This window comes from Heloderma suspectum, chromosome 13 (genome assembly GCF_057233095.1).
Source record: "Heloderma suspectum isolate Gila_16-S chromosome 13, 16-S_ref, whole genome shotgun sequence".
Classification (NCBI taxonomy): Eukaryota; Metazoa; Chordata; class Lepidosauria; order Squamata; family Helodermatidae; genus Heloderma; species Heloderma suspectum.
Genome location: NC_139470.1, coordinates 4619230 through 4635805, shown reverse-complemented (window position 1 = coordinate 4635805; position 16576 = coordinate 4619230). Strand labels below are relative to the sequence as shown.

Below are 16576 nucleotides of genomic sequence, written 5' to 3'. Positions count from 1 at the left end.
CCACTCACTTCTGGCTCTGGTCCATTTGCTGCTGACATGCAGTCCCTGACGCATGAGGAAATGTGCAAGCTTTTTTCTGTTAGGGCCACATCTCTGGCATAGGGGGAGGTTCAGATGGTGCCACCACTCCAAAGGCACCATTTCTCCTCTAGGCCTTGTTTGCTTCTTGTGCTTGCTGTGGGCTGCAAGCAGAGAAAAATTAACCCACAAGATGTGCTGCATCTCCGTAATTTGCTACCTAAAGCACCTTGCTTCACTTTGACTCCTAATAGAGCCACCCTTGGCTTTAGTTGTACTTTCCCAGAATCCTTGGGTGCCAAAGCCATTATGTCACCCTAGACTGCCAGTTTTTCTGTGCAATGGAGAGGGACATCAAACCCCTCCCCCAAAACATTCAAAATTTGTCATCCCCCCCCCCAGGCATTGTGGAGAAGAAGAGCAACGACCTTCTGCTGATCGAATCCTTCTTGCGCTACAAAGAGGTGGAAGGGGAGCTTGACACCGTCCCCATGCTGAATCCATTTTTGGGTGGTTCTGCCTCATTAAAAAAGCTGGACACTGTTAAAATCACCCCTCCCTCCCTCAGCGTGGATCCTTTTGCAGACAGTTTGGAGCCTTGTAAGTAGCCACAGGATCCAGCACAGCAGAGGGCAAAGCAAAAGTAGAACAGGAGGGAGGCAGGCAGGCAAAGGCAGTCTGAAGCCAGCAAGAATGGGTTTCCCACTTGCTTGAGCCTGACCTAGAAATTTTTAAAGGGGTCAAGCTCTGGCCTATTGGTATAAGGAGACATCCTTGGCTGGTGTGGCCACTGTGGTCTCCTTGCAGAGCTGGATGGTGGTACACAAGTTTTGTCATAAGAATATAAGACGAGTCATGCTGGATCAGACCAAGGTCCATTGTGTCCAGCATTCTGTCCACACATGGCCAACCAGCTGCCTGTGAGAAACCCACAAGCAGGACTTGAGTGCAACAGCACCCTCCTGCCCATGTTCCCCAACAACTGGTGTACATAGGCATACTGCCTCTGATACTGGAGGTAGCATATAGCCCTCAGGGCTAGTAGCCATTGATAGCCTTCTCCTTCATGAATTCATCCAATCCCCTTTTCAAGTCTTCCAAATTCGTGGCCATCACTACATTTTGTGATAGTAAATTCCATAGTTTAACTATGCGCTGTGTGAAGAAGTCCTTCCTTTTATCTGTCCTGAATCTCCCACCATTCAGCTTCTTGGGAGGACCCCACTGGGTTCTAGTATTATGAGAAAGGGAGAAAAATGTCTCCTTATCCACTTTCTCCACACCATGCATACTTTTGTACACCTCTATCATGTCTCCCCTTACTCACTTTTTTTCTAAGCTAAACTGTTCTAGTCACCAAATTTGGAATTGGTGGAATTCTGAAATTTGATTCAATGTGCTAGGACAGGAGACCACAAATACCATGCTCAGATTGTGGAGATCTGGCATTCTGCAAGCTGTGAGGGGGGGTTTTGAACCAAGCCCCATTGCATTTCTCATTTCTTTGCCAACAGTGGAGGGTCCTCTTGACCACAAAAACCTGCGTGCCATGATTCTGGAGAACCAGGAGAAGGACAAATCCAGAAGGAGCTCAGCAGAGAGAATGGAGAGCATCAGGGAGAAGAAGAAACTGTCTTCAGCATAGAAGTTGGTATGGAAAGATGCTGGGTGCAAGAAATTGACTTTTTAAACCCATTTCAAATATATATATGTATGTATGTATGCATATAGTTTTGTACAGAACAAGATAGAGTACTCAAATGGACTTGCTTTGCATAGCATAAAGAATTCCTAATAAAGGACATGGCCCTTTGCATTTCTGCAGCCTGATGTGTCTGGAAGGATCCTTTGCCACGTTTTATTGATCCTTTTTGCCACGTTTTCCCCACCATGTTTTATTACCACATCAGTTTTTCTACCAACTGAGGCTGGGGCTGGCTGTTTACCTCTTTGGGGGGACATTTTTCTTTGAAACATTTTTAATGCATCCCTTAACACACATTATTCTCTGACGAAGAAGCTGCAGAATATTTGAGTGAGCTAAGCAGGTGGAGGAAAGGTGGAGTTTTCCCCCTTTGAGCAACACATAAATGCAGAGATCCACCTTGACCTAGAAGTGCCTGAAATAGATATTGATTTTTATTTTATGTTATTTTTTGTGGCCTGGCTCTTGTACAGTCAGGAAATTTCCTGGATTTGGCAGGTTGCATTAGCCTGGGAGAATTAAGGGGATGATTCCTGGTATCTTCTTTCCAATGCCAGTAGCAAAGCCAGGAGGATCATGATACCAGGACATTTGTGGAGAGTCTGGTGGTGGAACACATGCTTGAATTATGGGAGAAAAGGTAGGGGGGCTCCCTGTAATGAAACCCACAAGCCCCACCTCCTGCCTGACTCACACCCATCCTAGCCCCTCCTGTTGGTCCGCACAAGCCATGCCCCATACTCCCATTTTTGCTTATTCGTTGAAAGGGGAAAAGTAAGCCTATGTTCTCATGAGCCTAAATCAGGGGTGCAAAACCTCAGACCCAGGGGCCAAATCCAGCTCACTTGGGGTCCCAGTCCAACCCTCCAGAGTTCCCCAAATGGCTATGTCCCCTTCCTCTGACCCCACCCCTTCCCCCCAACCACCAATTGTTGGGCATTTTCCTGGCTTTTGTGCAAATTTTGCTCCATTCTAAAGGGTTGAAATGTGCCTCTCCTGAGGCTTAGTTATTGGCAGGTAGAGCTTTCAGCTAAAAGATGCTGGTATTTTTGGCCCAACCCCTTTTGCCTCTGGCCCCACCCACCATCAGAATGCAGCCCCTGAGGGCTTCTCCAAAATGGAATGTGGCCCTTTGGATGAAAGAGGTTCTGCACCCCTGTCTTAAGTAAAGAAAGCAGGGCTGGAGACTAGACAGCAAGGCCCACAGCCCATGGTGGAGAGAACCAGGAAGGGAGGCCAAATTGTGCTGCTTTTGTAGCCTTCTAAAACAGTAGCTAAGGGGACCATTACACAAAGTAGGAATGGGGGAGGGAGGCTGCCAACCTCACTGCAATCTGAGCACTGGGTCCCAGGTTCAGTCCCTTGAAACAATCTTCAATAAAATGCTTTCAGGCAGAGAGGCAGGGCTGGATTAACCATTAGGCTAATAAGGCCTTAGGCCCTCATCTTTATTTTTTTGGTAAGGCCCTGCATTTCTCGGCTCAGCCATGAAACTTACTGGGTGGCCTTGGGCCAGTCACTCTCTCCTAGGCTCATCTTCCTTATAGGATTTGCTATTGCGAGGTTAGGGCCGAAAATGAATCCATGTCTGTATGCGATCTTAAGCCCCCTGGTGGAATGTAGGAAGTAAAGCAAATCAAAAATCTGGCTCCACTACACCAATTGCTGCAATTTTCTACCAAGTTTGACTGCGTTATCCAGTCACTTTTGAAGGGCGTGTCTATGGGTTTATCTTTTGTTTGCTTTTTTGGTCCCTTGCTCCTGGCTGATCTGAAGAGGGAAAACCACCAGAGGGCAGCACTCCCCCGCCAGTCTGCTTCTAAGCATAATGTGCACGGGCTTGGAAGTGGACCAGACTTGGTGATCCGCCCTTCTTGGAACCACATTCTGAGAAATCAAGGACCAAACTGGACATCATGTTATTAGCACCCTTAAGCCAGCTGTGCTTGCTTTTTAAAAAAACAGAAATAGCTGGGGAGCCATGTATGGCATGGGGGCCGCTTTAACCCTTTGCCCTCACTGTGGTCTATATGTGGATCAGCCCCCACTATGTGCCTGCTATTTGCAGTGGGAGGAAACTTCCCCTTCACACTCATGGGAGCTTTCCTCCCATTACAAAGAGCAAGTGCAGGGGACAATGGGAGTTGTAGTACAACACATCTGGAGGGCACCAGGTTGAGGAAGGCCAATGTACTCCCACCCCTCAACTTTCAGATCATCCAAAAACACCCCAGTCATAAGAGCAGGGATAGTGGTGGCTTCAGGTGGAGGTCCAGACTGGAAGGTGCAGTGCCTGGAAGCTTTGAGGCCTCCCTTTTCTGAGCCTTACTCAGGAGGAAGAAGCCAGAAGAGTATCAGAGCCCTGGGTCATAATTCTGCTGTTTCTCCAGGAAGCAGGGGCGGGGAAGTTGGGGCAACTATAATGCTCCCTCTTGATGCCTAACTATTGCTGACACAACGCCTCATCTTGCTCAGCTCCCTGTAACCATAGCTGGACAGCTCCTCGACCTATTGGACAGCTCCCTAGCATTGCAGGTTCCAGGAGAAACTGAGCCACACAGGAATAGTGGGAGAAATGGGATACTTGGCAGTTCACTGTGAATTTGGTTTCCTCTCCTCCCCATCCCACCACGCAAGGCTTTCTAAAACTATCTTTTAGAAAGCTATATTTGGGATATTCTGAATAATTCAATACAGGTACAATTTTAGAAATATGCTTCTCCTGATATTGCTGAATTCTTTCTACAAAGAGGATGGATGAACAGATGGGACACGAGGAGGATGACGACACACAAACATCCTAATTAGCATGGACAGGAACAACCCGAAATGGTTGCATAGAAAGGAGCCCCATTAAGTATCATTCCTGTTGCCGTGCAAATCACACTCCCTTTTCTTAATCCTTTTCTTCTCCATGTGTGATGATGTGAACGAGGTTCTTATAGTCCAGGTTGCCAGTCACGTCTGGAGGGAAAGCTGCAAACATTTGGTCTACCTGTAGGAAGAAAGAGGCAGGAAAAAGTTCTCTTGAGTTTTATTATGTTGAATTGGGTATCATAACTGTTGCAGTTTTAATTTCCCCAAAAGGTAGCTGTGTTAGTCTTTTGCAGCAAAACAGCAAAGAGTCTTGTGGCACCTTAACAGTTTTATGATGACATAGGCTTTTGTGAACCACAGCCCACTTTCTCAGATGCATGGACAAGAACAACCTTACAGGTGTAACTTACATACCTGTAAGTTATTGTGTGTGTTTGTATATATATATATATATACATACAAACATATATATACATGTTTGGGTGGGTGAGACTGTAAACAGATTTTTGATGGGTTGATTGATACATATGTAGCACAACCCTGTGTGTCTACTCAGAAGTAAGTTACTGAGTTTAATGGAACTTACCCCTAAGAAAGTATGTGTAGGATTACACTCTAAAGACAATGGGACTTACTTCCAGGTAAATGGATATAGGATTGCACAGCTGATCAACTCAAGCTTTAGTTGATTGATTCATGGACAATATTAATTTGTGGGCCTGATACTTAAGAGCATATCATAATAATAATAATAATAATAATTTTATTCATTATTAATTTTGGTTTGGGGTGGTAATAGGGAATAAGGAAGAAAATCTAAAAGAATGCTTTTCCTTCCTTTTGCGAAGGGTAGGTTTTGTTTATTTACTCACAAGTTCTCTTACATTTCCTTCAATAGCTTAAAAGATAAGCCACTTTATTTCTATGTAACTGATTCATTAAATCTATGTTTAAGTGGTTGAAAACCCTAGTTATTACTGGATTTTTAAAATTGCTTAGTCAAGTTATTGGTTATTTTAATAATAATGGCAATCTATACATACAAAAATTAAAATAAATATACAAAATATATCATGTTTGGCAAACTGAAGGGATACAATGCCAGGGCATGACAGGTCTCAGTTGGAAGGTATTCCACAGAGTGGGTTGCACTACCAAAAAGCCTGTGTTCCTAGCAGCCACTACCCACCTTGTCACCAATGGCTGATGAATCTGGAGCAGGCCTCAGACATTGACCAGAGCATGCAGGGAGGATCACGGGTTGCGGTGGAGGCTGGTGGCTCCAATGTCAGTGGGGTGATGAATCTGCCCTGGGTTTCAGTTAGAACTCTGAGTTAGAGTTTAGAGTTCTGACTAGTTTTGACCGCAACCTGGAGCAGATTCACCACCCCACTGACATCGGAGCCACCAGCCTCCATTGATGGGTTGCTCCAAGAATCCTGGGAAATGTGATTTGATGAGGATGCTGAGAATTCTCCCTTGGAGATTGCTAGCCTCCCCTCACAATTCCCAGAGGGGGGAAGGGGAGATGGAATGGCCATTAGGAACCTAGGGAGTTGCCTTTATACCATTGGTCCAGTTAGCTTCGCAGTGTTGACACAGCTCTTCAGGGTTCAAACGAGAGTCTTTCTCGGCCTCACTTGGAGATGGCAGGGATTGAACCTGGGACCTTCTGTGAGCAAAGCAGGGGCTCTGCCACTGAGCTGCGGCCCCTCCCCCTTAGTCAGTTTAATGCTGCAATCCTGATTTGCCCTTTAAGGATTCCTCTTACCTCCTCTTTTGAAAACCTTTCTCCTTGTGTCATGAGCATCTCTTTAATGCTGCAAAACAAGCCACAGGATAGATGAGGGTGAAGAACAATTGCTGAGCAGAATTAGTCCTGACTCTCTGCATCCCTCAACACCAAAAACTGTGGGAGTTGCAGAAACCACAGCGATACAATTCCGATGTTTAAGGGTGTGGGAAACAGCTATGCCTCCATTTCATGATCAATGGCCAAAGGAAGTAGGTATGGATAAAACAACATAATAACTTTCAAAAGAAATATCGACATTTGTAGCTATTTGTATCCATTCTCTCATTTATACTACAAAGGTTTCACATAGTCCCCCCTTCTTACCAATGAGAAGCTGACTCCTGAGTGAGTGGCCAATGGGGAGGCAGATGGGCAGGACCGGCTCTACCTTGAGGCAGGTGAACTAGAGCAATTATAACTGCAAGGCCTAGGGGGAGACGTAATGGATAACATAATGCCCAATTGGGGCAGAACAGCCTAAAGTGGTCAATCATTTTGTTACTGATTATATATTTACCACCATGGATTGGGTGTGGGGGCATTTTGGATTTTCTTTCTTAGGCCCCCAAATGTCTTGTGTCACCTCTGCAGATGGGCCTTGTGAAGAAACTGAGGTAAAGCTAAGGTAAAAGTTGAAGTGTTGTGTTTTATTTCAGCCTCTGAAGGTCTGAAGGGCTTAACAACAAAAGAATAATGTATGGTTTTTACTTGAGGCTTATGCCTGAGTGGGGTTACATTGCAGATATGGGGTGCTGGTAAATTGTCAGTTACTGTTTCCACTAGGAAGTGAAAATGAAGCCAGGTTCTCTCTATTTATATGGAAAAGGAGGACTGAAATTGGTACCGTCTGATTGGGGAATAACTGAACACTCTAAAGGTGCCCATTGGTCAGAAGTCTACCCAGAGATGGGGTGATGGACTGTTGGCCACCCCAAAGCTGATTGGCTGGAGGGTTCTGACTGGAACGAATATAAGGAGCTGTGAAGAGTCTGTTGTGCGGAGTGTGACAGGAGAGTTGCCTGAGGAGGTGTCTTTGTGAGAGGCTGGGGAGCCTGCGGGAAACAGCCGCCAAGAGGAAGAGCAGCTGCAAGACCAGCAGGCAGAGCTGAGAGCATGGGAGGCAGAAGCTGAAGACGAGCTGCAAGTGAGGAGAGGAAGACTCCTGGAGCAACCTTCTGAGGAAAGAGCTAAAGCCTGAGGGACAGCTAGCGGCACTTGTCTGGAGACTGAGCAGCTGCTGGACTAGACTGAAAACTTTAGGAGAAGCCTGGGGGAACAGCATTTAAGGTTCCAGGTGGAAGTCAAACCTGACCAGAAAGAAGACCGCCATTCAAGCCCTCATGTTAGGCATGTGATTTAACTGGGCTAGAACTTGATAAAGGAATTGGCTTAAGTTTGGTTCAGGCCTGTAGCCAGGGAGGGCTGGGAGGAGCTGCCCCTCTAAATTTTCTCTGCCCACTGAATTTGTTTAACAAACAATTAAAAAACAATTCACAGTTTTGTCTTTAAAAGGCCTGCAAACCAGAGGAACTGCCCTCCCTAGTTTTTTGGTCCCCCGCTTCCCAATCTTTTAGACTGGCTATGAGCCTGGTTTGGTTAGGGATAGAAACGGCCTTCTCGCACCTGATTGGAGTCAAATGCAGCTGTACAGAAATGCTCTTTTAAAAGTAGTAAGAAAATCCTTAAAATAATCTTTCTTGTTTTTTATGAAATACTATATATCTTTGTTTACTTTTCTAGCACCTCCGATCTGTTTTGTCACATGTCTAATGCCCAGTTACTTTAAGGGAAGAAGTGTATGTTAAATAAAAGGGGTGTAGTTTAATGGTGGCAGTAGAATGGAAGGGAGACATTACCCAGTGGGGAGGGCTGATCTTCCACATTTGAGGTTAGGGGTGGGTTTGCCCTAGTGTACAGCTCCCCGCCCTCATAGACCAAGACCCAGGTTCACCACAGACCTCCTGATGTGTGTTGCCATCCACATTTGCCCAGAATCCAGTTGAACTGCTTGGATGCATGTTTTTTTGTGTGTGTTTTTGCCATGTACAGGATGATATCTAACTGGGCTACCAGTACTTGTGCAATGATAAATTTTGTACAACAAGAGCAAAACTGGGGCCATTTTGGCTTGGGGACCTTTCACAACAGCATCAATGACAGCTGCAGATGTTCACTAAGCCTACGCATTTGTAACTGAAATAACTGCATATCCCTCCTCTGTTTACTTCCGCCTCCTTTCTGTCTGCCTCCCTGGTGTCAAACTGCAGATTGTAAGCACCATGGGGCAGAGACCTGTCCTCTTGTACTTTGTACAGTACCATTCACATTGATGCAATGAATATGGACTTGAGCACGCTCTGGGAGAGAGTGGAGGACAGGAAGGCCTGGCGTGCTATGGTCCATGGGGTCATGAAGAGTCGGACACGACTGAATGACTGAACAACAACAACAAATTCACATTGATGGCACTCTAATAATAATGCCAGTAGTTGTTTGAAAATTCCTATTTCTGCATGGTGGATTATCACACTGATTGATTTATATTACACATGTTCAGATGTTAATTTTGGGTGTTAGGAGGATGGGAGAGAGAAGCTAGCAGAGTGCTAAGATCCTCTGCCCACCTTACTTCAGTGGAGATGGCCTGGTGTTGAGTCTCCAAAAGACACTTACTAATTTGCCTTTAGACCTTTGCCTTCTGGATCAAACACTTTGAATGCGTTCAGAATAGTCTCTTCTGGATCAGCACCTGAAAGGCACAGAGAGCACCCGGGGAGTAAAAGACTTCTGTAGAGGCTGCCCTGTTTTTCCCATAACTTGTGTAGGGTGTAATGCAGCTGAGGCTACCAAGATTAAAAACTGGGTAGTTGTGCAAAGAGAAAGCCACTCTTCCCTTCTTTCATGGAATTACAAGGACACTACAACTGCAGTGACACATTTGAAGTTTCCTCAAGGAGAGTGTTGGGGCTCCAATTGTCCACCACAAGGTCTACCAAGAAACCCTCCATGCCAATCTGGAACTCGACACTCTGTACTATTGTCACCTGGAGCATTGGGCAGCTTTGAGGTGAGTACCTTTGGAAGTCTAAACTGTAATGTTGCAAGTATCCATGCCCTTGTGGCTCCGAATTGGCTCCAGATTGGCCCCAGAGTTTGCAAACAGGGCTGGATCCAAATTTAGTCATACTTAAGAGCAGACCCAATGACATCATTGGGACTTGGGTTGGTCATGACAAACAGAAGTACCATTGATTTCAGCATGTTTACTCAAAATATGACAAAATCTGGATCCTGCCCAGGGCCAGCCAGAAAGGGGCAGGCACTTGAGAAGACATGACGAATGCAATCCTATGAATGTGCAACCTGAACTTGAAGGGTTAATATGTACCTAAATGAGATGGGAGGGGATTGTTGGAACACTGGTTTAAGCTGATGCTGACCATGGGGCTATCCCTAGCCATTTTACTTTGATACATAAGTTTGTTATACTTCTAGTAAAAGTTTCTTTTTAATCCACTGCTCAAGTGTTTTGTCCATATCTGTGGCTACTTGCCAGGAGCTGATTAGGACTTCAGAGTAGACCCAGTGAATTCTATAGGACTAAATGTTAGTCATGATCGCATCCTATTGATTTCAGTAGATCTACTGTAGGCATGACTAAATCTGGAACCAACCCAATTAAAATGTTAAAGCCAGTTGCTCCCTCTCAGAATTGTCCCAGAGCAATACCTGAAGTCTCCTTACTGGATGAGCTTGTTACTTGGGGACACATAAAGTTGCATCTTTCTCCTCCTCCTCCTCTCTGTTCTTACCTTTAAGTTTCTCTCCAAACATGGTCAAGAACACAGTGAAGTTAATTGGTCCGGGAGCTTCTTTGATCATGTCGTCCAGTTCTTCATTCTTCACATTCAAGCGTCCTGGCAACGGAGGAAAAGTAACCAGAGCAGAACTCAAAGGGGAAATTTGTCAAGAATCCATTAAAAGGTTGCAAGGCCTAAAATGATCTTGTTAAGTCTGTGTAATTAGAGGCCTGCCACCCCCAAACCAATGACAACCCACCAACTAATGTCTGGGGCCTGGAGAAGTATTCTATCTTTGCTGCCTGGAATGGCAAAAATGGGGATTGTTGGACACCTGACAAGCTGTCCTACATAGTCCATAGAGGCTGCTTTTGCCTCAGTGGATCACAAGTTGTCCTGGCCAGAATTACATCAAACCATTAAATTTCTGAATGGTGACGTGCCCAGACCTCACAAATGTTTCTGCATTTCTGATTTTCTGGGGGTTTACATTCTGAATTTTAATTCTGACCCCTAAAGAAATTTAGGGTGATATGTGGGAGGTAGGGTGGCTATTTCTGCATCTCCAAGAAAGAGGGCAAAAGAGGATACAGATTTGTATAAAATGCACATATGCTAATTTGTATGTATACATACAAATTTAGAAATACAATATATCTCACCACAGTGGAGATTACTGTGACAGGGAAACTTGTGTTCCTACTTGCTGTTGATGGGCAACTTCACAGCCCCTGCTCTCCTTTCTTACCATTCTTTATCTTTAAACCAGACTTGGATTAGACAGCCCTTCCAATAGAGGACTGCCTCTGTAAAATAGGACACATGGCCAGCCTACCTGGGAGGGGACCAACTGATGACAATCGAGGTAGGATATTTTCAGTGAAATTCTCACTTATGAAAAGTTTTCCCCAACTCCATTACTAACTTCCAGACTTCTGAGGATTGTTTTTTGTTTTTGTTTTTGCTTTACCTAATGCAGCAAACGTATCTCTCAAGTCTGCTTTGTCAATGAAGCCGTCACGGTTCTGATCCATAATGGTGAAGGCCTAAAATGGGGGAAGAAGATGGGGGTACAGTCAGGGTTGCTGTGATTTCATGTACACATGGGATTCGGTTTCCTGACAATCTTGGCTTTCATTTCGTTTTTTAAAGGGTCAAATTTCTCTTCTGTATGGATGAAATGCATGTTCAGAAGATTAATGTCTATGAGGATCAGAGATTTTTCAGCCTTGGCTCCAGAGCTGTGGAATATGCTCCCTCCAGAGACCTTCTAAAGCTCTTTTCAAAGAATCATAGAGTTGGAAGGAATCCCCAGAGGGCATCTAGCCCATCCCTCTGCTGATGTGGGAAATCCTCTGCGAAACATCCCTGATAGGGAACCATCCCGCCTCTGCTTTTAAAAACATCTAATCAAGGATGTCTAGGTTCTTCTTTTTGGAGACACACAAACACATTTTTATTCTGCCTGCTGTTTGGGATCTAGGTAGAAGGGTTCTTTCTACTTATGTTTTTGAATAATTATATTAAATTGTTTGATTTATACATATTGGGCTTGGATCCAAAGGCTCCCTGAGTCAGCAAAAAATGACTTCTGTTTGCACAAAGGAGGGCTGTCCTTGGTTTCATTGATTCCCCCTTCCTGCTACGATTCCCCTGCTCCCTATGCCAGATCCCAGACTTGTTTTTTTCCAGAGAGTCCCCAACCCTGCAGGAACAGATTTTCAGGGGGTTGTAATAGGGAAGGGAAAGCAGGAAAACCCCATGTTCTGCAGTAAGTAAATTTCCAGTGGCCATGATGGAGGTGATCTTCTAATGCCCAGCTGGGATTCCCGCCTCTCCCTGTGAGCTAGCAAATCCAGAAAAAAGCATGCAAAAATAAATAAAGGACATTGCCAAATAAATTCAGGAAAAGAAACAAAATTACTTAAATTTCCCTCTTCATTTGCACCATTTAAACAGGTTGGGAGGAGGGGAAATATATTTCAGCACAGAGTATCCACTGCATGGCAGTGTTACCAGTGTCTGTGTTGCAAGCTGAAACTGGCAGGGCTCTTGTGTTCCAGCATTTAAGCTTGGGCATTGTGAACAGGTTCTAGGGCTAAGACTTGGCTTCCAATTAAGCCCCAATAAAGTCCATTTTTAATTGGTTTCTAGAACCTTTAATCTCCAAGACTGTCGTATCGCCCACAACTTGGCGTATGTTTACGCATTTTTTAAAAAAGAATTGGCCTAGATTCTCCACAGTGCATGGGACTGATTTAATGCCATTTATATCCATGTGACAAATGTATGCTGTTTTTATTATGGAGGTGAAACTGTGGCTGAGGGAAGAGCGTATTTAGGGAGTTCGTGGTGGAGGTGAGATTTGGACATGGGATGTCCCACCCACCCTGTTTTCCCAGCCCAAGCCACTATGGTACAATGTTTTCTTTAAAGAATTTGCAAAGACTTTAGACATTTTTCTCCACCAGCAACTCTGCCCTTGATTTTTCAGTCTCTCTTGACATACCTCTTTGAACTCCTGTATCTGTGCCTGTTCAAACATAGAGAAGACGTTGGAGTTGGCACCCTCTGCCCTCTTCTTGGCTTTCTTGGGTGACTTTGGGAGATTCAAACATGATATGGTTATTTCCTGGGTGCCAAGTGACCTACTACTAAGTTAACTGTTCATCTGCCTAGCTCACTACTGTCTGTAAGGGCATTCCCAAAGCCTCGGGCAGAGATTCCACCCCCTATCCCAATCCTGCTACCGTAGATCTCCTTAACGGGATTTGCTGGGGATGGAACCTGGGCCCTTCGAAATGCAAAGCCTCAACTTCACTTCCTGGTGAAGGCTGTTCCAGAAATGGCTTTGCCAGAGAGTTTGTGGGGCTACAATGGGCAGCCGTCTAAATACCTACAAGCCAAGCATTTACTGTGGCAGTCACATTGTGGATCATGGCTAGTCCATCTGCACTAGTAAGATTAGCACAGCAGGAGGGGGTGGATGGCCAGGGAGAGAAAAGGAAACAGCAATAATTCTGCTTCCTTGGACATACATATGTGCAATGCTGCTGTATACTGAATTGGATCATTTGTCCATTTAGCTGAAGATTGTCTGCAGCTGGGGTCTCCAATGTGGTGCCCACAGACACTTCTCCCACCCCCTCCTGATTTTTATTTTCTTATGTTTCTTAATTGTTTTTAAACTGGTATACTAGCGTGCTGCAAAGTGAGGTCCTGCCCTCCAGCACCATCTTTATTTGGGTTCATAAGAGTGGTTTTGTGTTTTGGAACTCAGACTCCACCTCTGCCTTGTACTTTGGTTCTTGGGCAAGTTACTTTTCTTCTAGTCTCACCAGTTTACCTTCTGGGAAATGAGTGTTTTGTGACTAGCCCTGCCCAACATGGCAGCCATTTTATGCATGAGCAAGCTCCCCCCCATGGCAGCCATTTTGAGAAAGCTCTCATGCCACTCTCAAAATTCCAGGTGTTCCCACCAACCCAAAGGGGGTCAGGACCCCTGGTCTGCACTAACTGGCAGGAGCTCATTGGAGTTTCAGATGGCAGTCATTGGTGATCCTACATGGAGATGCTGGGGGTTGAGCCTGCGGCCTTCTGCATGACAAATGTGTGCTCTGCCACTGAGCTACAGCACTTCCCACTACGTTGCTCCAAACCCTGTCCTGACAGGTGCCTCTCCTATGTGGCACTTTTTTGGTTCCCCTTTGGCTCTACAGCCGCTGGGGAAGCAGATGTCTAGAACCATCCTCAGTAACCTTGAGGCACGAAGAACGTACATTTTTATAGGATTAGACAAATTAATGGAGGATTGTTCATCATCAGCTGCTAGCTCTGATGGACCAAATAGAACCTCTGTGTTCAGAAGCAGTTTACCACTGAGTACCAAATCTTGGGGACAAACAACTGTGGATGGCCAACCATTTCCAGCCCTCTTTGTGATCTTCAATGAGTATTTACCTGGCTGGTCATATAGAAAGAATGCTGGCCTAGATGGAATTTAGGTTTGCTGCAGCAGGGCAGCTGTTACTTTTATAACTGGGACTGTATGCGAGATGAAATCTGAGCTGCATAAGCCATTCCCATGATATTTTAATGTCCAAAACATGAGAAAGTTGGCTAGTGCAGGTGTACCCCTGCCACAGCTTTGCAAAAGATAGACCACAGACATGACTATCACGCACAGATGTTTACTGGTCTTTCTGCCCAATTATATCTGTGGCACACTAACAATAGCTAGAAGGAAAAATAAAAAGAATTCCCTGTCATCTCAGTTTTTCAAAATCCGCCTGGGCTGGTCATCCCAAAGTGATTATTACTCGCCACAGGTGAGTAGGCAAGTGGCTATTTACAAGGCTGCCCTCTTGCTGTGTTGTTGGGACAGAGGCTTACATGGACAAAGTTCTCTTTGATTGTCCTTGGTAGTCATTGAATGAGCACCATTGATGTGCACAGCACTGTACAATGTACATGAAGATAGGTACCTGCCCCAAGGGGCTTACAATCTAAAATATGACACAGGGGAAACCAAAGAGGAAGAGGAGAGAGAGGTGGCTTCATTCAGGTGTTCTGGAAGGCAATTTGGGACATAAAGTGCAGTAAAGGCGAACAGGTGGCATCAACCAATTAAATAACATTTGGCTAATGAATCCCTACTTTGAGCTAACTCATGGAATAATCTGCGTATTATCCAAACTTCAAAAGATGTGCCTTTATGGGAACTGAAGGGAGTTAGGGGCCAGATCTATACCCTGTGTCATATTACAATCCCAACATGGTAACACTATATCCTTCTTGTGCATTTATATCCCGTGGGACACACAATGACATTTGTTGCAGTATTCTGGATAATGTGGAATAAGCAGGAAATAACACCACAAAAGCAGTATATTGAATGTGTATTGTGCCCCAACAGGTATCACTGCACTTCAATACTGCTATACATCAGTAGTGTAGTTCTAGCCTAAGATAACATATCCTGGAATAATCCAGGTTTGCCACTCCATCGTCCAGAGGAGACACCATCTTTAGAATGCTCTTTTTCATTCCCTGTGGCAGTAACATACTGTTACCAAAATGGCCTCAAAGAACAAAGAGGGTATGCCCAGAATTCTCAGCCTGCTCTAATTAAAACTGACTCCCACCAATTCGTTTAGTCAGTTAATCTATCAGTTAGAGCTTGCTAGCCTATAGATTGCTCGTGAACATTCTGACAAAGTGAAGTTTGTTCATGGCTTGTTTGCTCCTGTGGCTCTCCTTCTTCTGGGGATCTGTGGCTAGCCAAGATGTGCCCCCTCTTTTTACCCACACTACTTAATATCTGGACTCTTTCCTGTTCAAATTTCTGCCCTGCACCATCCAACCCCCCCATACACACACACTTCTCTTGGATCTCTTTACTCACCATTCTAAGACTGAGTTGCACAGCCCACGATGCTGTTCTAGGAGAAATTTGTCAGCTGACGCCCCTTGAGCTCGGGCTGCTGAGACAATAAATACAGCCCATCCCAGATTAAAAATAAACCCATGCCCACTTTTGGCTGTAATAGGTGAGTTAATCCCCCCCCCCAACCCAATCTCCTTTCTCCCTTCTTAAATAACAGGGCTCATTGTCATGCGGTGACATGTGAGACAATGGAGGGCTCCAAGGTTAGTGACATACCATGCATCCCAGCGGCTTCTCCATTTAAGATGTCAATGCAAGTTCTGCTTGGTGGCCGAATAATAGCCAGGCACCTGTGTATGTCAGTTTGTCTCGAACATTTAGGAGCAAAGAAGTGGGTAGGGGGGAACTACACACAAAGCACATTTTAAGTGTGTGTGTGTGTGTGTGTGTGTGTGTATGTAGGTAGGTAGGTAGGTAGGTAGATAGGTAGGATGGACAAATCTGTCAATTTTGGTTTCTCTCAGTTTCTAATTTTTCCATTCTTCAGTACATCCCAAATGTTGAGTTTTTTTTTAAAGTTTTAAAATGTTTTCATGAAGCTATACATTTTTGTGTGCACTTTCCCCTGATATATACCTTTTTAATTGGAGATTTCCATTACAAAATTCAAAATTCTGTGAATTTCAAAGGATAACTTCAGTTTTGGTTTGTGTATTGGTTTTAAAGCATGAAATTAAGCTGAGCAGATTTCTCCCCAATCCTTTATATGTAAATTCTGATCTTTCCATCACACTGTAGCATGACCAAGAAACAGAACTCGGGATGGGGTTATGCATATAGCAACAGACCCAAATATTAATGGCTGGGGGTCATGGGGTCAGAAGGAATGTTTAGCTGCAACCCCAACCTCCCTCTGAGTACCCCCCCCTTGCTTGCTCCAAAATGAGGGTCAAACTAGAGGATATGTTAAATGTGAGTGTACATTTCATGTGTCTTGTTTTATTTGAAAAAGTACGGTTATGGGGTAGCCTGCATTGGAACTGTGGCAAGCATGG

General features: G+C 44.7%; 2 protein-coding genes across 3 annotated transcripts in view; one reads left to right on the top strand and one right to left on the bottom strand.

The window, feature by feature from the left end:
• The window catches only part of CCDC63 (coiled-coil domain containing 63), a 63051-nt gene extending 61210 nt beyond the window's left edge, over positions 1–1841 (top strand). For both annotated transcript variants that reach the window (XM_084819321.1, XM_084819322.1), the window contains 2 exons: positions 421–618; positions 1533–1841. In XM_084819321.1, the coding sequence (XP_084675447.1) occupies positions 421–618; positions 1533–1663 (329 nt within the window). In that variant the 3' untranslated portion in view covers positions 1664–1841. The remainder of the gene's footprint in view (positions 1–420; positions 619–1532) is intronic.
• A 2778-nt stretch (positions 1842–4619) lies between these two features.
• On the bottom strand, positions 4620–12743 carry MYL2 (myosin light chain 2). Its single transcript, XM_084820225.1, has 6 exons — positions 12645–12743; positions 11106–11181; positions 10148–10252; positions 9009–9084; positions 6312–6360; positions 4620–4718 (listed from the first exon to the last, which is right to left on the bottom strand). The coding sequence occupies exons 1-6, from the start codon at positions 12678–12680 to the stop codon at positions 4620–4622; spliced, it is 441 nt and encodes a 146-aa protein (XP_084676351.1). The 5' UTR covers positions 12681–12743.
• Between the last annotated feature and the right edge of the window lie 3833 nt (positions 12744–16576).

Coding starts and splice junctions, on each gene's coding strand:
- MYL2 (XM_084820225.1), bottom strand. CDS start 12,680: ATGTTTGAACAGGCACAGATACAGGAGTTCAAAGAG. Junction 11,182..12,644: donor AGATACAGGAGTTCAAAGAG/GTATGTCAAGAG, acceptor CCCCCATTTTAG/GCCTTCACCATTATGGATCA. Junction 4,719..6,311: donor AAAGGTTTTCAAAAGAGGAG/GTAAGAGGAATC, acceptor TTCTTCCTACAG/GTAGACCAAATGTTTGCAGC.